The sequence below is a fragment of the Homarus americanus genome, unplaced genomic scaffold, assembly GCF_018991925.1.
Source record: "Homarus americanus isolate GMGI-L3 unplaced genomic scaffold, GMGI_Hamer_2.0 scaffold45562, whole genome shotgun sequence".
Taxonomy (NCBI): Eukaryota; Metazoa; Arthropoda; class Malacostraca; order Decapoda; family Nephropidae; genus Homarus; species Homarus americanus.
The window spans coordinates 3,880,917-3,899,665 of NW_024744839.1; the positions used below are offsets into that span (position 1 = coordinate 3,880,917).

Sequence of the window (18,749 nt, forward strand, 5' to 3'; positions counted from 1 at the left end):
TGTATGTTGACAATGAGCTGAAGTTCTCTGGCCATTGCAAGAAGGTAAATCAGGCAAATAAATTATTGGGTCTTATAAGAAGGTCTGGTCCCCGAGATATGCTTGGGACAGTCAGTTGGTTGAAAATGTTAAAAGGAGGGCCACCAGACTGGTGTCTGCACTTCGGCACCTCAGCTACCCTGAGTGATTGGAGCGCCTGAACTTGCCTAGTCTATACTACAGACGGGCAAGGGGAGACCTAATTGAGGTGTAAAAGCATCTCAAGGGGCACGACTCAGTCGAGTGTCCTTACTTAGAGCTGGCGGACGCTCGTCTCACAAGGGGTCACAGCTCAAGATTGAAGAAGCTGCAAGTCCAGAAAACTGTGAGGGCAAACTTTTTCGGAGTGAGAGTTGTGAACTCTTGGAACAATCTACCAGAAAGTGTTGTGACGGCACCGAGTGTGAGCTCTTTCAAGACCAGACTTGACCAACACTGGAGCAAGTTCAGGTACATTCAGGAGCCGGTGCATGCCCAGTACTTGCCAACAGTGCGTAACGGAGACGTGACTGATCGCCCAAGCGGCTGACGAGTCGATCATTTGGTGAAGAGGATAAAAGAAAAGGAAAAGTAAAGAGACGTGACCAATCGCCCAAGCGGCTAACGAGCCGATCAGTGGTGAAGAGGATAAAAGTAAAAGGAAAAGTAAAGAGACGTGACCAATTGCCCAAGCGGCTAACGAGCCGATCAGTGGTGAAGAGGATAAAAGTAAAAGAAGTCTACATTCCATCCTCCGAGTTTGCTGGGAAGACAAGAGAACAAATGCCAGTATTCTAGCTGACACCAACTGTAGGAGCATCGAGGCTAACATTATTCATGAACAACTAAGTTGGACTGGTCATGTTACCCACATGGACGACAGTCGACTGCCAAAATAGCTAATTTACAGTCAACTAAAGAATAGTAAACGTAATGCTGGCAGGCCACTGAAAAGAAATAAGTATAGTCTTAAGACAAACCTGAAAAAGTGCCAAATTGACCCCCTCATCTGGGAGACGATCACTCCACACCCTAATTCTTGGAGGAGCACCACACAAGGTGTCAAGACTTTCGAGTTAGTCCGACTGCAGACCGAGGCAGACAAGTGCCAATGCTGGAAAGATGCTGCCGCTGCCCTTCCCACACTAGATGTAGCCCTCCACACATGCAACATCTGTGGATGGTCCTGCCGGTCCCAAATCAGCCTCTCTAGTCACCTCAGGACTCAAAAACGAAGGTGACATCCTTAATAACTCATATTTTATCATAGCTGGATGATCGTCATACTCAATTCCGAGTGACAGAAAGTATTCTTATTAGTGTGTGCAATTTAATAAGGGATGAGATATGTATACTTGTACGCTAATCAGCACAAGTCTCCATTCACGGCCGGTTGGAAAATGGCATCTGTGTGAGATGGATGTACATGAGCTTGCTGGAGCATTATTCAGCACATTTTGGACAATAAAGCAGCAGCCATTGTCATATTTTGGGCTCATGGTGTTCTTATTTTATCTGTAAAGTGTCCAAGATATAATTCTGAGTGTCAGTAATGGTTGTCCCTCGTGTAACGAGGATGGCCGGCCTAAGGGCCACCTAGGTGTGAATTTGTTTAAGGAGTAGAAGCTGTGGCCACCACAACAACCACACCCTGAGTTAACGAGCTGCATGACCCAGTGTCAAGGAATAGACCGAACTGGACAGCTCGCCAACTGCAATGGCTAAACATTACCCCAGAATACGGTCTGCAAATCGATTAACATCCAGGTCCCCAATTATTGCTGGTTAGACAGAGGCAAATGGCATAAAGAAACTTGCCTATAGTTTCACCCTGCCTGGGGATCGAACCCGGGTCTGCTCGCTTGCTTCACTACTGCTCATTTCCAATGGCAGTGAGGGTCATATTTGAATTTAACACAATGATTTACACTATAAAAACCCATTTTCAAAAGTCAATAAGTGTTGGCAGCAACTACTAAATATTTACTCCAGTAAGTTCTTACTAATCCTATTTTACTGCGAGTACACTCAGTTTGGCTAATCGTCCATTACCGGCAAACGCCATTTGGTATTTATTTCGCTGAGTAGCTGGGTTAATATTGACGATTGACCCACCTGCGAGTCATTTGTTTTGGTGTTTATATTTTTACTCTCTTTTCGTCAGTGAGTACTGGTTTTCCGGCATCTTCATGGTGGAGATTAATATAGTCATTTTATCTCCTATTTACTCTTATTTTTATGCCCCCTCTGGCCCCATTGTGGGTCTATGACCTGTGCATGGGTGGGCCCACCACTCCCTGGAGGACCTTCCTTACAGTGCGGATTTGTCGCACCCACACCCAGCCCATATGAGAGGCTGTCAGGGGATTGAACTGCCATTCTATTTGTTTCTGTAGGAGGGCATTTAAGTAGATATTTAGGTGCCTAAGGTGCGCACTACTTTGTCTTCTCGGTGGTAATGCAGCCGTTTTATGCTAAGGTTAAGGTTGGGTTAAGTAAAAAAAAAAAAAAAAAAGTCCTCCATAAAACACAGCAAAATTACATCATTTTTATAATCGTTTACTATGTTAAATCACCGGCGGGTCAGTCAATAATAATTACCCTAAAACCTGGCCCAATCAACCAAAGAAACCTACCTAACGTTACCCAACTTCCTAGCCAGGGTGCGGACCAGTCACATGAAACAGAAAGTACTTGCCCAATCTCAACGCTCACAGTAAAATAGCATTAGTAGGAACTTAGCCAGTCATTGCAAAATATCCACTACCTAAAATTAAAGGACACTAACCCTTGTTGGGCTTACCCGCTAAGGGAGTTTTGGAGTTATAGTGAATTAAGCAAGTCTTAAGTAGTATTCTTTGTAATTTATGAGAACAGACAACATTCTATCAGAGAAGTTGAGGGGCACATTTGCTCAAGTGAGCAATGTGAAAGTGTAGCCAGTCAAAATGAGCATGATGCATAATTAAAAAGATTTAGGGATGTTGCCAGAAAGTACAACCTTGCACTAATAAGGAAATACATTATGTAACTTCTCTATTAAATATATCAACATGCCTAAGTATGAAGTAAGGGAGAGGCCACCAGTGTTTGCACCTGGAACTGGCATGGAACCTCCAGTAACTAATTCCATCATGCTATTGCATGATGCACTAAATTTGGGATGGTATGACATCCACCACAGTCCCACACTGTATTTAGTTTCAATAAAGATAAGTGTTGAAACAAATCTTAAGTCTTTACTCTTTATTTATTTATTACTGGGAAATGTTCTCTCCATTAAAGTGCTCAACTTTGCACACTAATCAGAGAGAAAACTCTCCCAAGCACAAACTTTATGCACATAAGGGGAGAATGGGGCAGTGGATCCAAGAAATGTGCATGAAACTAATGGAGGAGCAATTTTTTTTTCTTTTTCAAGCCTTTTCCTACTTAACATATGGTGACAAGAAACAAGAGCAAATAAAAACATATTTTACCTTCAATCATTGTCATTCAACAATGTCACATTCTTCATATACTTATGCATGTTTCTAAAATGTATTTTTGAAAAGTTATGAGAGGTTTCAAAAATAAAAAAAAAATAAAAAATTGCAAATAAAATTTATTAGACCTAAATACGTCTTTTAAAATATGACCAAGTCTTGTAACAGTATATTTAAGTAATGCGAAGAAAATATTTTGTTAAAATGTTGGAAGACAGTGAACTCAATATCGTGATAACATACAGTACTGTATTAGTATAAAGATTGTATTATTATGATAATATATATATATATAAAGCAGCATCAACCCCAAATAAGATAATACAGTCAAGGTAAGCGAGTTCAGAGACTCATTCCCGTGACTCAGTTTCACCACAGGTAGCGAACATTGTCTCTGGCAGTACTTATGTATCATGGGTAGTTTTAAATTACCCTGAGAGTCATGACCCTGTCTTGTCAGTTGTTCCAACTCTGTGGTTAGATGACAGGAAGGGCATCCAGCTGTAAAACTGTTCCAACATGCCTGATGGCAATCAGGACACCAGAGCTGTGGTCTTCACCTGGTCCCTGCTGCACTTTCTGAACTAGTGCACTGCCTGATATGAGTGAAGGACATGTGATAGAAAGTGGAAAATGATCATATGCTGTCTGTAAGTAAGGTGTTGGCAGCAACTTAATAATGTGAAGTGTGGAAATGTAGTTACACATGAGGTGCAGAGAAATGGATGGCAGACTGCAGGATGTTGCTGACTTTAAGTACCCTGTATGCAAAGGTAATCATGTGGTCTTTGAAGGTCAGGAGAAACTAAACAATGGGGATATATCTCTGGACTGCATCAATGAGTTATGATATTTGGGTGACATGATCAGTGCTGGAGGTGATGCTGAAGTTGCCTGAGTCAGAAGTGGCTGGAGGGAGTTTAGGGAGCTGCTACCTTTATTGAGGTATGAGGACTGTCCCCCTGCATGAAAGGAAAGATGTTTATAACTGGCATGAGAAGCGTGAAGTTGTATAGAAGTGAAGTATTGTGGTTAAAGAGGATTTTATATGCAAGCTTGAGTGAATTGAAATGAGAATGGTGAAGTGGATGTGTAATGTAACACTGAAAGACAGAAAACCCTATTGAGGGCAGCTGGGTATCAAGAGTATGATGAATGTGTCTAAAATAGGATAAGTAGTCTTTGTAGAAAATATGCAAGGTCTTTCAACTCCAACCATTCTCTTTGATTATCAGCCTGAACTAAATAGAAACTAGAAAAGTAGTCTGGAATCAAGAATGGCAAACAGTACAAGTAGTCTCAAGATATTGAGTGCTGATTAGGCAGTCATGGCTCTAACAAGAACTCCAACCTTATGTGGCAGCAGATTCACCAAGCCACCCCTCATCTGAGGCTGATAATGCAAGGGTGAGAGGAAGTGGGGTGGGTCAGAGAGGAGTAATAAGTAAAAGATAAACCCTGGCTGATATGATTAGAGGCTGATCCAAAGGATATGAGACTCCTAAAATTAAGTTAACTGCTGTAACAAATGTACTTCTATGGTGCTCCTCTTCCACAGCATGGCACCAAGACTTCAATCTGGTTTACCCATGCCACTTAATATTACCCAGTAGCAACTCCAGATCCACATACCACTCAACAAAATGCTCTAGTACCTTTCTTACCTAATACTTTCACTCATTCTTGGGCTTCCTGCTTCTTCCTAGAATACATTTAAAATTTAAAATACTTTTACCAGTCTTTTATTTCATTTTCTCTCAATATGACCACACTACATGTACATCAGTAAACCCTAACCAACCCTCTGAAAGACACTTTCAAATTCACATCCTGTAATTTCTGTATTTTGTATAGTACTACTGCAATCCCTGCATCCTCTTCACCCAAAATATTACTCTCAAGCACTTCTCTTCTACTGCTTCACAGAAAGTACAGTAAACAGTTTTTAAATTAAAATTGAAAACTAATTTCAGCACTCCTCCAGAATACCATTCCATATTTTAACATACAGTACGGTACAGTATATGCTATTAAAGAACCATACAAAAATTGCATTTTTTATATATTTATACTGTAATTAAATTGGTAATGATAATTTCTTTTCCTTTGTAACTTAAGTTTTAAGTGCAGTATTTGAAATAAAAAGCACATAGATCTAAAAATACAACTTTTTATACTTTGGGAATACTTACACAGAATAAAATATAATAATTTTTTTTTTGCATATATATAGTACTGTAAATATATGAGGTGTCACTCAGCAGTAAGTGCCAAATGTGCGAATTTGAGATAAGGGTTTTCCCATTTTCTATTTTCAATTCTCTGTTGTTTGGCATATGCCTGTGAGAGATAGACTTGAAAAAAAATTTCCTTGAGTCCTCACAGAGCTATAAATCCCCAATTGCTGATATCTCAAAATGTCAAATGGCACTTACAGCATATATATATATATATATATATATATATATATATATATATATATATATATATATATATATATACACACACACACAGCTCTAATTCATTAATTCGGACCCTTTAATCCGGATTTCGATAATTCGACAAAATCTGAACGAACTTTTTTTTTTTTTTTCTTTAAGATTTGTAGGAATATTACCTACACAGACCTTAAGCTAAAATGCTGGTCCACCCACTGTTGGGATAAAACACCAGCGTCTTTTGGTCAAAAACATCTCCACCACTAGTAGGGGGATGCAACTTTTACTTTAGACATGAAAAATATTTACCATTTACTGCCAGTAAACAATGGAAACGTAAAATTTGTACCAATATAATGAAAAGTTGTGCAGTTCCTTCAGCAAAGAAGCTCACCAACTTACAATAGGCTAAATTACCTTACAACGTGTTTTCAGTAGTCTATGTTGAAGTTCTTAGCACAGGCTAACTTATCATATCATATACGGTATCACAGTTCTCATTGATCTACAAAAATACCGGTAATAAAAACCTTTTGATATTTCACACTCAATATAATACCCGTAATCTACTTCAACTCCTATTGTTTACAACGACACATGACCACATGACGCACCACCAGCTGTTGAGTATCAGCTACACAGTACACGGTTTTTCGAATCGTTTTCAGATAAAAACTGTTACATCACACGATATTTTACCTAAACTGTGCCTGAATGAATATATTCTGGAAATAAATAGTAGTTTTGCTGAAACGTGATGTCTTTCAATGTAAAATAGGATAAAATACATGACGAAACAAAGACTTACCTAAGCTTCCAATGTTCTTGAGATGTTATTCTTTTTTAATAGTTTTCGGTTAAAATACTGTTATATTACAATGGTATTCTATTCATACTGTGCTTGATATAATACATTCACGGAAATGTAATATTTTTGGAAATTACGCACGTATTACAGTGGAAAGTGATAAAATCATGACGAAAAACATTGACTGAAATATAATGCAATATTAACCCCTAAATCGGTATTTGGACAATCGCAAAACGACACCCTTCCCTATTAGTCCAATTAACGAGGGTCAATGTATATATATATATATATATATATATATATATATATATATATATATATATATATATATATATATATATATATATATATATATATATGTCTAAGAAGAATATAAACCTCATTTGCACTAGATTAAGTAGTAAAATATGAATTCATTACTTGAGTCAAGACATTTTAATGACCTTGAAACTACAACAAAAGTAAAGAATCTTATATGACCTCTCTAAAAACTTTTCATCCTGTTGTCAGAACCACATAAAAGCCTAAACACTATACAGTGCTTGAGATCTTATGGAAAGCCTCTCATTACTAAAAACTCAAGAGTACTACCTTTTCATTTTAGTGTATAATAAATACTTTAAAAGATTCTACATGTTATTGTGTAGATAAAGTGAACACAATAATACAATAGTGCATCACTGATAAGAAACTACGAAAGAATAAAGAAGAATACCACACTGAGCAATTTATTAAATGAAGGTTTATCCAAATAAAAATATGTACATCAAACACAGCAAAACCAAAGAAATATAGGAAGACGTTAATATTATAACCAGTAATCATGATTTCTACAGTAGAATGACCTATCATTTGTAATTGTCTTCCACAAACAAAGCATAATAAGAATTAATATTACTGCAGAAATCAAGTATTCCTATCTCCTCATTCTTGACTTCTTCTCAACGATTGTTGGGTCTGAGCGTCCGATTGATACGGTTAACGAGTTGTTCAGGTCTTGTGGGTTTTCTTGTGACCTGAAAAGATATCCCTTTATTGTAAATCAAGTCAAAATTGAAGTAGTGATTGATAATATGTAAACATAACAAAGTATTTTTACACTTAAAATTCCATGCAGCAACAAATACCTTTTGGTAATACCTGTACAACACAGTACTGTACAGTATTCTGGACAGACATAATAAACAAGCCAACCCCATAAATTTCCATCTACTTCAAAATTGGCACCAGTTTAAGGAAAATGCTGTTACTATTGATGGATAAGTAGGTTAAGAAACAAATTGCAAAAGCAAACAAAATGATATCAATGATGGCTTCTGGAAAACATATTCAGAATTGTTAGATGTTTTCAAGAGAAAAGTTGAAATGCTGTAAAACATTAATTTGAGATATAGCCAGAGGTGCCCAGTAATAGAGTAACAGTGCTTCATTGCTTCATTCAAGTAACTTTTTGGAGGATTGAGTACTTAGGAGTGCTACATTATTTTTTTTACCTTTATTTGAGTAAATTTATGTTTAAGTACTGTAATGTACTTTTACAGTACAGTACAGTCGTGAGTTCTGCTATACGGTTTTGATAACGCGAATTTGCTCTAACGCAATTTATAATTGAACAATATTTGTATAACCGATCGCTTGTTTGCTATATAGCGATTTTTGCATATTTCTCCAATTTTGTGGTATTAACTGTGAATGGTAAGAAGAATATCTCCAAAAGCATTCTGATGATAGAATTCGGTGATTATCGTAAAAGAAAGGATATAACACTTGAAGAGAAGCTTGATGTTATCGACCTCAAATCACCCTTCTCCCCATCAAGTTACATTCATATTTTTCAAGGTAAAGTGTTAATTTACTGTATGATTTCATTATTAGATATGAATGTAACATTTATTTAGACTGTGCTATCCTTTGTGTTAGGCTAACTACTAAATTTTTTGATTTGGTAAACTGCACCTAACCTATTTTCTCCATAAGCCCTGTTATTTCTATTCGCGATTTTCTATAACACGATATTTTACAAGAACACAATTAGCGTTATAGCAAATTTCTTCAATATTTTTGTACAAGTCTCATTGCATGAGAAAGTGCCTGCCATAGGCTGAATTTGGATACAACAATGAAAACATAACAAAAGATGCATGACATTGTCCCAGCCAATCACAATAATGCAGCCGGATCGAACCCTCCGACCCTAATGCGTGTGACCAGGGAATGCTACTAACCATGCCACAAGGACACAAGGTAAAATGCTACTCCCACCACATAAGTGGCACGGGCAATCCCCAATGGGAGATTCACGGCGCCATCAGCTCAATGAACAGGCTTTGTGTGAAATATAACATAGTCTAGGATTACCTTTAGTGTCTGTGTGGCATGGTTGTGCTGGTCCCTGATCGAGATTAAACTCGTTGATTATATGTTCAAGTCCGTGTTATATGGACTAAAATAGAGTGTGTGTGTATGTATATGTATATATATGTATGTGTGTGTATGTATATGTATATATGTATGTGTGTGTATGTATATGTATATATGTATATATATATATATATATATATATATATATATATATATATATATATATATATATATATATATATATATATATATACGAACTGCCATAAGGATCTTCAATTCGGTTAACGAAAAAAATTCGGTTAACGAAGTTCTTACGAACCGACCTCAACATGTTTTCGCTTGCACTGACCGGGCAACCAGCTTTAGTATCAGTCCGCCAATACATTAATCGGTTCTAGGGCTTAAATTCCTTACTATTTTAGTAAATATCAAGAAGTTTATACTATTCAATAATTTTAAAAGTTTAATATTCAATTTTTTAGTCATTTTAACAATTATTGAACATAATTGAAGGTAAAGTGACTAGTTTAATGCGCGGCATCCAGCCTCTTAACACAGCAAACAGGCGTTAGTCTCTCTCTGTTTTCACTGGAGGTAACATCTTGCTTGAGACTCTCTTCAACTAAACGCTTTTTTTCTGTGTTTCCAAGCAAATTATTGGTCATTTTGAAATATATTTTACATATTGACAATATATAATGCAGTGCAGTGTTGATTTAAAGAAAATAATCTTGAATTACACCAAGAGAGCTAAAATTTTATGGGTGAAATGGGCCATGGGGTGACTTCTCTTCCACCCCAATGCCTTCTCTTCTTCCTTCTCCTCCACCCCCATTCTAAATCCCATCATCATCATCATCATCATCCAGGAGCCTTCTACATACACACCTCAAAGTAAGTGAACTTTTCTACCATTTTTGTTGAATTTAGGAAATTTTCGGTGAGCTGGAACCAATTACCCAAAAACCCAGTGAAACAATGGTTTCGTTAAAACGACTTCTGGAACGGATTGAGTTCGTTAACGGAGGGTCACTGTATATATATATATATATATATATATATATATATATATATATATATATATATATATATATATATATATATATATATATATATATATATATATATATATATATATATATACACACACACACACTTTCCTCTGTTATCTTTATAAAGAGATGAGGCTGAGGAAATCAGTATCACAAGGAAGCAAATAACATTGGAAGAAAAGAGTGCATGAAGTAACCTAATACTGTACAGTAAACCTTTTCCTACTTGGACCTTTTTGTCTCAGACCCCTGTGATTCACAGACATGGGATGAGCTTTGGACATTTTTCCATATCCATCTAGGACAATATCCGAAATGGATGGGCGAGCTTGGACAATCACAAGTCTCCTTGAAGGTTCTAGAAGCTTTCTAACTATACACAAAAGTTCTTGAAGGTTCCCAAGTTGCAACGTATGTACATACGGATGTGGCAAGGGTGGCCTCCCAGGTTGTGTAGTGTGAGATGAAGCAGATATGTGATATGGCCGGTGTGTCCACTTGTTCAGTTGTTGAATATTCTCATCTATAAAAATTGGCCAGTTTGATTATATCTACACATTGTTCTCAATATTGAAATTTGTCAAGGTCCTTGATGTGGATTTTCCCTTTCATCTCAGACTATATCCTTTACATTCTTGAAACTAGGCCGGACTAGACTCACCCTCCTATCTCAGAATTAATTGCCCCAGGATCTCGGACCAAGGTCAGACTCAGGCATATTTGAACTGCCCTTTCCCCCAATTAATCTTAGTTAGCAACATTTTACGGTACAAATGAGAATAACCATCATTTCTTTTTTTCATGATCTTCTCAGCTCTTTTCTGTTATGCTGCAGGGTAATGGAAACTAAAAACAATTAAAGACTATCTCTCCATCTTTTTTGTCATTCATCACTATAATTACCATAACATACTCATAATCCACAAAGTGACATGCTCTCCTATCACTTGTATGTAGTGTTACTCCCTGAAAGTCATTTCCCCCATTTCTAATACATTGTCCATCCCAACCTTCCATCTTGTTTTTTTTCCTTTCCTACATACAACTATCTCTAAAATATCTGTTCTTTCTACCAATCTTTCACTTCCCATTCTCTCAGTAAGTCAATATCACCTTTGCAAACCTTGGTTCTCTGTCCAACTTCTTTTGTTTCTACATATCCATCACATTTCATTATTTCTTATTCTCAGCATCTTATTTACTGTATTGCTATCAAGAATATCATTGCTGTTGGTTCTAAGTTACCCTTTTCCACTCAGTCCATGCTTCACTCTTGTACAATACATGCATTATCAGCTCAATGATTCCTGATGAGAGACTGCAAGAAACTGTGCAGCATGGAGAGAAGCCATCAGGTAATCATGGCTAACCCACATAAGTTGGAAACTAGCTATAAAATGGTGATGATCTCCAACTTTGTCTACATTTAACACAATTCTTTCACCACATAAATTTCTTGATATAATTTTCTATTCACCATTACTCTGTACTGGCATACCTCTTACAATGTTCGTTCATGATACTGTACTGTAATGCTCAATGCTCTGGATGAAATATTTACTATAAAAAATCTGTAGAATGGTTAAAAAAAATTTCATGCATGATCACGCATGCTTTACTAATGAGAGTGAGGTACATTGATTGCCATTCAGTACCTGACTCTCAGTTTTGAACACTTCCTGCAGATATGTGTTAACTTATTTTTGACTCAAAGTGTCTAGAAAAAGGCCTGAAAAAGATTATGCTGGTAATGTGGCCAAGAAGTCAAGGGAAAGAGCATCAGCATGGATATAAAAGTGCAAGTGAGACAATGCATGGAGAGCATCAGGTTGATACTGGTCATAGCTTGAGTTTGGTTACTTCAATTTGAATTATTCCTAAGAATGGAGAAAAGATATGGGCTTCTGCCCAATCCATTTCTTTGTTAACAGGGCCTAAGACACCCCATTTAAGGAACACTTTACTGAAGAAGATGAAGAGCCAGTTAAGCTCCATGTAGAATTAGGATCATGTTAGGAGCAATGGTAGGTCAATTGTATGCAAGCTGACTGGATACACTGGTGAGTACATAACTATTTTTATTCTTTTTCTTGCCTATCATCATTAACAAATATTTTATTTATCTGTAAAATCTTTTGATGCATATTCCACACATACAGTATCATTATCAGAGCTCTTACCGGTATCCAATGAAGCCTTAATATATTGCTCACAGATATGACAGTGCTGCTGCAAATGCATCTTTACTGACTTCTCAGAGCTGTATATTTTAGTAATCCATCATTCAGGAATACATCTAAAACATTGTAAGAGGTATGCTTAGAATTCACTTTCTCAACTCGTTTTTTCACTCACTAATACATCCACTTCTTTATTTCTGAAACACCTCACTTCCTCCATTCTACCCAATAAAGTAGTACTACAGTGAGGTTATCTAGAGCCCAGGAGTAAGCTTCCTAACCATGCCACTGATTCTATCTCTATTAAAGCATTCATTTCTATATCCCTTCACAGTTTATTTTCATCTCTATACTTTGTTCTTAATCATTATTAACTTTCTTTCAGTACACATTCTTCTAAATCACCCACCAGAACAGTGTCATCTGTATAGAGTGGTCCCTCGGTTAATGAGCGGTTCGATTAACAAAATTTCGGTTAACGAATTCGCTCCAATAAGGATTTTCAGCTCGATTAACGAAATCCTTACGACAAGCACGTTTTGTTGTGCGCATCAGCTGATCGGCTAGTCCGCCAATACAGTAATTGGTTCTATGTTTACATTTGTTTCCAGTGAAGGAAACATCAAGAAAGTTGGTCTCTTGAATATTTCTGCATTATTTATATTAAAATTATTGGTCATTCTGAAATTTAGTTAACATATTGATAATTACATATAGAGAACAGGGAACAGTTTTTGTGTGCCCATCAGCTGATTGAATCACCCAACAAGCCTTCTCAGTTTAACTTTGTTTACCGTGGAGCGAACATCAATTTTGTTTGTCTCTTGAATATGTTTGCATTTTTACATTAAAATTATTGGTCATTCTGAAATTTAGTTAACATATTGATAATATACAGTGCAGAAATTATTATGAAACATGAAGAAGGCATTAGAACCAGTGCACTCTGTAAAGAATATGGTGTCATCATCGACTGCCTCTACAATCAGCTGTTTGATATGTAAACAAATCTGCCGGTAATACAACATACACACTTCAAAGTAAGTTAAAATACAGTATATTGCTTTTTATTTATTATTGTACAGTATACTGTACAGTACAGTACTGTATTTAGTTTATATTTAATGTTTTATTAATTCTATTACTGGTATACAGTACTTTGTATGTAATTTTTCTGTGAGTTGGAACCAATTACCCAATATCCCATTGAAATAACGAACGACTCTGGAACGAATTGTGTTCGTTAACCGAGGGACCACTGTACTGTATAGCTTTTGACACGTCTATTTCCTATTTACAAAATTTGCTGCCCTATCCATTTCTCTTGCTTTCACCTCTCATCGTACCCTTTAAAACACTGAACAATCAGGACACTACAGTATTACACATCCCTGGTATAGTCCCACTTTCACTGGTAAGCAGTTTCACTTTCCCTCCCTATCTGAATGGCATTACACAATCTATGTTTAACCAGCTTATTGTTTATAACTAACAAGAATAACCCTGCATAAGCATACAGATTATGCAGCACTACAAATATGCATGCAGTAACAACAAGGGAAAATTATCAGCATCAAGACTCATGGATTTACAAAATATATTAGGAAGCAGCTGCCATTTAGTTGAATTCAAGTTTGCATATCCTTGTCATAAACAACCACATACACAAACCTTAAAGAAGCTGACAGAACATTGTAATTCCTGGAACCGAAGGGCCTACGAAAAATCCTTAGCTTTGACCTGCCATTGGAGTCTGTACTGTCCCCTAGGCCCTTGGGTGTCTGTTAAAATTGAGTGAAGGTGCTGAGGTTAGTCAGTTTCCTAGCTTGGTTCACTCCCTCAAGTGCTACCAACTAGCTGTGCAGCCGAGGAGAACCAATCATGGCACTGTTTCAGTGATGAAGCCATACAACTTCATGCCGTTAATAAGCCATCACCATTACAAACAAGGCCCTTCATGTATCTTTGCTTAGTGTTTAAATATTAAATAAAAATTCTAAGCTTAATAATATCCTTTTAAAATAACACCATATTTTATTTGTTTATTCTGAAATTTACTAAGCCAGTACTAAAGGAGCCACAGAGAATTTTGAAAACAAATCATTAACTCATAATGTGTCATTAACAATAAGCAAGGATTCTTATTTTGCAACTTCCGGTAATTAATTACAATTAAAACATTTATCAGCTAAACAAACATACAGTAGTACTGTACAATAATACAAAAACTTTCACTAAAACTCCCAGTTAATTTTCATTATAAAACTTTAAAGCTAACAATACAACTGCAAGCATCAACAGTAAAAACCAATTCCCAACAAATGCTACGTATAATACAGTTTCCGAGAACTTCTCCCAAGTCAGTAATACTGTCCTTTCCTTGTTGAAAGTAACATTAAAGAATCATAAAACCAATACGTAACAAACTAAATCCACTTTTCTATTAAAATGTTTTTAGTATCAAACACACACTCAGCATGTGGTAAAATTTTCTAAAATGATTGCTTACCTTCACACTTCTTTCTCGTGACTGGCAAATTAGTAAAGTCTGATTGGGGGTTGTGTTCAGTAGTCATTATTTACATGATAGTAATAACATGAACAAACCTGATGTTTCATTTTGCATGCCCAGTGACAGTATTTGAAGCATTCATTACTTGGTGTGCATCCCAAGATTTCAATCTACAGTAAAAATCCCAAATACCAGACCACCGGAGATATGTTAGGTTACTATCGTGCAGCCATGCGGTGTGGACCACTTAGTCCTGCCCACATCACAACAACACATTCAAGCTGAACTCACTCTACACATGGCTATTATTCAGTGCAGACATGCCTGTTCTCTTGTGACATAAATTGCACACATTATGAGAACATTGCCTAAGCAAGTACATTCAGGTAAGGCCCCAAAGAGCAGAAAGAGCTTTACCATGAAGGATAGACTTGAAGTGCTAGCCATGGTCAATAATAAATGCTTTGTTCCAGAGATAATGCAGAAATTTGGAACTCTGAATAAAGTGAAAGCATATTGTGATCCACTTCATATCCACTGAAAGTGAAAGTGGATCCTATACACACCAGCATAATCTTCACAACGTAACACATGTTGCCAGGCAGCTGTGGCCTTAAGATGGCTGTGCATGTTGCCATTGATTCATGTAATGAAACTGAATAAGTTGTGGGAAAATAATTTCAGTGCAGTCCTCTAATGTAACTTAGAAATAAAGAAAATACATGCATACCGGTAATGAACAAAAAAAAAATACCAAGAGCATGAGTATGAACAGTATTCTGTGTGGAAAGTGGATGAATGTATGGATGCATCACACTTTCCCTATGTGACGTCATGGTATACACAAAGCGTAGCAGCCACACATTTCTCAAGTCAGCTGGCTGGCTGAACCTGTCCACTCTCGGCCTCACCCACAGGATGATTCAAGGGCGGAAGGAGCTATTTTTTGTATATAAAATATATGATATTGTATTCTATGATGGGCTATGTATTATTTTAATTGTTTTTCTCTAAAATTTTTTGCAATTTTTTGGCGTATGTAAAATACAGAATAATAAAGGATAGAAACCAATTCCCTCTTCCTCATTGTTAAATTTGCCTATGATAACAAAGCTCTTGAGAATAAAGTTGATTTTGTGAACTTATCTGCTTCATTGCCAGAGATATACTGTACACATCAGCACCATCCACTTTATCTCACACTGCACAAGGCCATCCATGCAACATACATATGAATGTCAGAACTCAGGAACCTTAAAAAATCTAATTTGTGCCTCTGAAAGCTTCTAGAATGTAGAACCATACATACATCTATTAATACTTTAAATAAAAAAAAAAACTGAATTTACTAAAAGTACAGTACAGTATATCACATGTATGATTATTTTACTAGAAATAATTTATAATGAGGTTAAATACAGTAAGGCAATCTGTGTTAGTGTAATATGTTGCCTGTTGTTTTGAACAGTTGTGTCTCCAAGCTGACATGGACATCCGAATACCAAATTCTGTCTGCGTAATGACGTCGCTGTGGCTTAATTAGTCTGGTACTTGGAGTTTTTACTGTATATATCCCCGTCCTTGTGTTTTCTACACTTCTTTCACCACTACCCCACAATTCACCCCTTTCTTTGCAGCTTTTATACTCCTTGATCCTTCCTACACATAAGTGAGAGAGAAAAATTATAAGAAAAATACAACTTTTCCTTAACACTTACATTATGGGATCCATCTAGTTCATAAAACAAAACTCTCTAGCCAAATGTTTCTAAGAGAAAATCATAGGATCTTACCATTCCTACTCTTCCTTACACATCTAGACCTTTGTCATCATTCCTTCCTCTTCAAAATCCATAAATTCTCAAATACAGTAGAATCCTAGTTATCCAACACCTACAGGGATTGAGAGATGCTGGTAAAGAGTTTTCCAGTTAGTTGAAACTCGCTCTTAAGATCCTCCAATAAATCCCACAATGCAGTACTACAGGTTGACCTTGCAAGTCCGTCTCTCAGAAAACGGACTTCTTCAAAACTTATTCCACTCTATATAAATGATGTGGCTTAGAAATGAAGAATATATAATATAAAACTATAAATATATAAATGAAGAGCATGGGTGTATATGTGTGGGAACTGAATGTATGTGGAGGTGGTCGCTATAACTATGTCGCCGACTTGCCAATACAGCAGCCGCGTTTATTGTTACATGTAATGAAACTATAAAAGTTGAAGAAAAATCATTACAATACTCTGTCACTTAGAAATAAAAGAAATATATTATAAAACTATAAAATAAGAAAAATGAAGACCATCGATGTGTATATGTGTGTGTGTGTTGAGGCAATGGGTTACTGGGTTACAACTACATGGGAATGCTCACATGTCTGAGTCAACTGGTTAACTCACAGAGGATGGTTTGAGTGTGGAAGGAGCTATTTTTTGTACATTAAATAAGTGCTATTGTATTTTATGATATGCAATGTATCAATTTTATTGTTTATCATAGCAACAAATATGGCAGCTCACCTCTGTTGGGTGTGGCATTCAAACTTCTGATTCTAGCTGATTTTGGAGTAATTTTTATTTTTTATTATTATTATTTAATTTTGGTGCCAGGTTAGTTGAATGTGCGAGTTACTTGGATATTGAATAACTGGGATTCTACTGTAATAGTGCAAATACAGTAATATAAAGATATAATTGTCACTCCCTATGGATCCTTAGCATCGGTCACTCAAATCCATAGCCCTGGAAATACGTTTTTTTCCCTTTTAAGTATTTAGTTCAAATATCATGGTAACTATTCAAACACTTTAGTTCCACTAGAAATGTTCTAAGGACTGCATCAACAGCAAGTACAATATATCAGGCTATGCATACCATAACTTTGTAAGTGCCACCCCCCCCCCAAAAAAATGATAAATGTGGTTAAAGTTTTGGAAAATGGAACTCATAACATCTGTATCTGACACAAACAATTACAGGCACTTCCAACCCCTACCATAGATGCACCACAACAGATGAGTGGGATAAACATGCTCATCATATGGAGAATTGTAGAACATTCAGCGTATTTTTTCAACAGATGAGTGGGATAAACATGCTCATCATATGGAGAATTGTAGAACATTCAGCGTATTTTTTCAAGCGCAGTTTGGAAGTATAGGTACAGGCGTTGGGTGAGCGTCTCCCACACGTGAATTTTCCTGTGCATTGTCCGTCCCATTGAACTCCATTAATTTCTAAACCACGTGGGTCTATACACGCAGAAAAAATGCTCGTGTGAAGCAGGCCTTACGTTGGAATATAAAAGCTGCAGGTAGCCGACTTCATTTTAAATATTACCCTGTCGGGTATCATAATTTTTCATTTGTGAACAAGATGGGTATGCTTTGTGAATATCGAATAGGGATATTAAAATATCAATCGCGAATAGTGAGATATTCCTGTGCAGGAATACCTTGGTTATCACACAGGATGCATTCCCAAGTCATTGCAAATAATGAATTAGTGATTGTTGGGGCAATTTTACCTATAAAAATTAATGTAAATAGAGGGATGCATTCCCAGCTGGCAACTTTCACCACATATTTTTCAAAACACACTCCTCATTATCCTTCCTCCTCCCATGATCCACGCTAACTTCCGTGAACATAATTTTTTTTTTATTCCCTTCATGTTTTAGACCTTATGATAACCACTTATTTTAGTTTTTGCACATTCTGTATGAACGATTGTGTGCGTGTCACAGAGAGAAAGAAAAAAATATATCTACCTGAAATTACAAGTTCAAAAATGACAATAATGCAGTTCACAGCTTGGTCTGGTAGGGGGAGGTGAGATCCCTGATGCCACACCCCTTTCCGTCCCACAATCTGCACACTAACATAAA

The 18,749-nt window shown here is 36.5% G+C and overlaps 1 protein-coding gene across 2 annotated transcripts in view; it reads right to left on the reverse strand.

Annotated features, from left to right (window-relative positions):
* Positions 1-7,117: 7,117 nt before the first annotated feature.
* The window catches only part of LOC121878126 (thyroid receptor-interacting protein 11-like), an 89,404-nt gene continuing 77,772 nt past the window's right edge, over positions 7,118-18,749 (reverse strand). The window contains exons 29-30 of one of the 2 annotated variants that reach the window (XM_042384127.1): positions 14,017-14,126; positions 7,118-7,768 (exon numbers count right to left, since the gene is read on the reverse strand). In XM_042384127.1, the coding sequence (XP_042240061.1) occupies positions 7,669-7,768; positions 14,017-14,126 (210 nt within the window). In that variant the 3' untranslated portion in view covers positions 7,118-7,668. The remainder of the gene's footprint in view (positions 7,769-14,016; positions 14,127-18,749) is intronic. The other variant, XM_042384128.1, reaches the window with a different exon arrangement.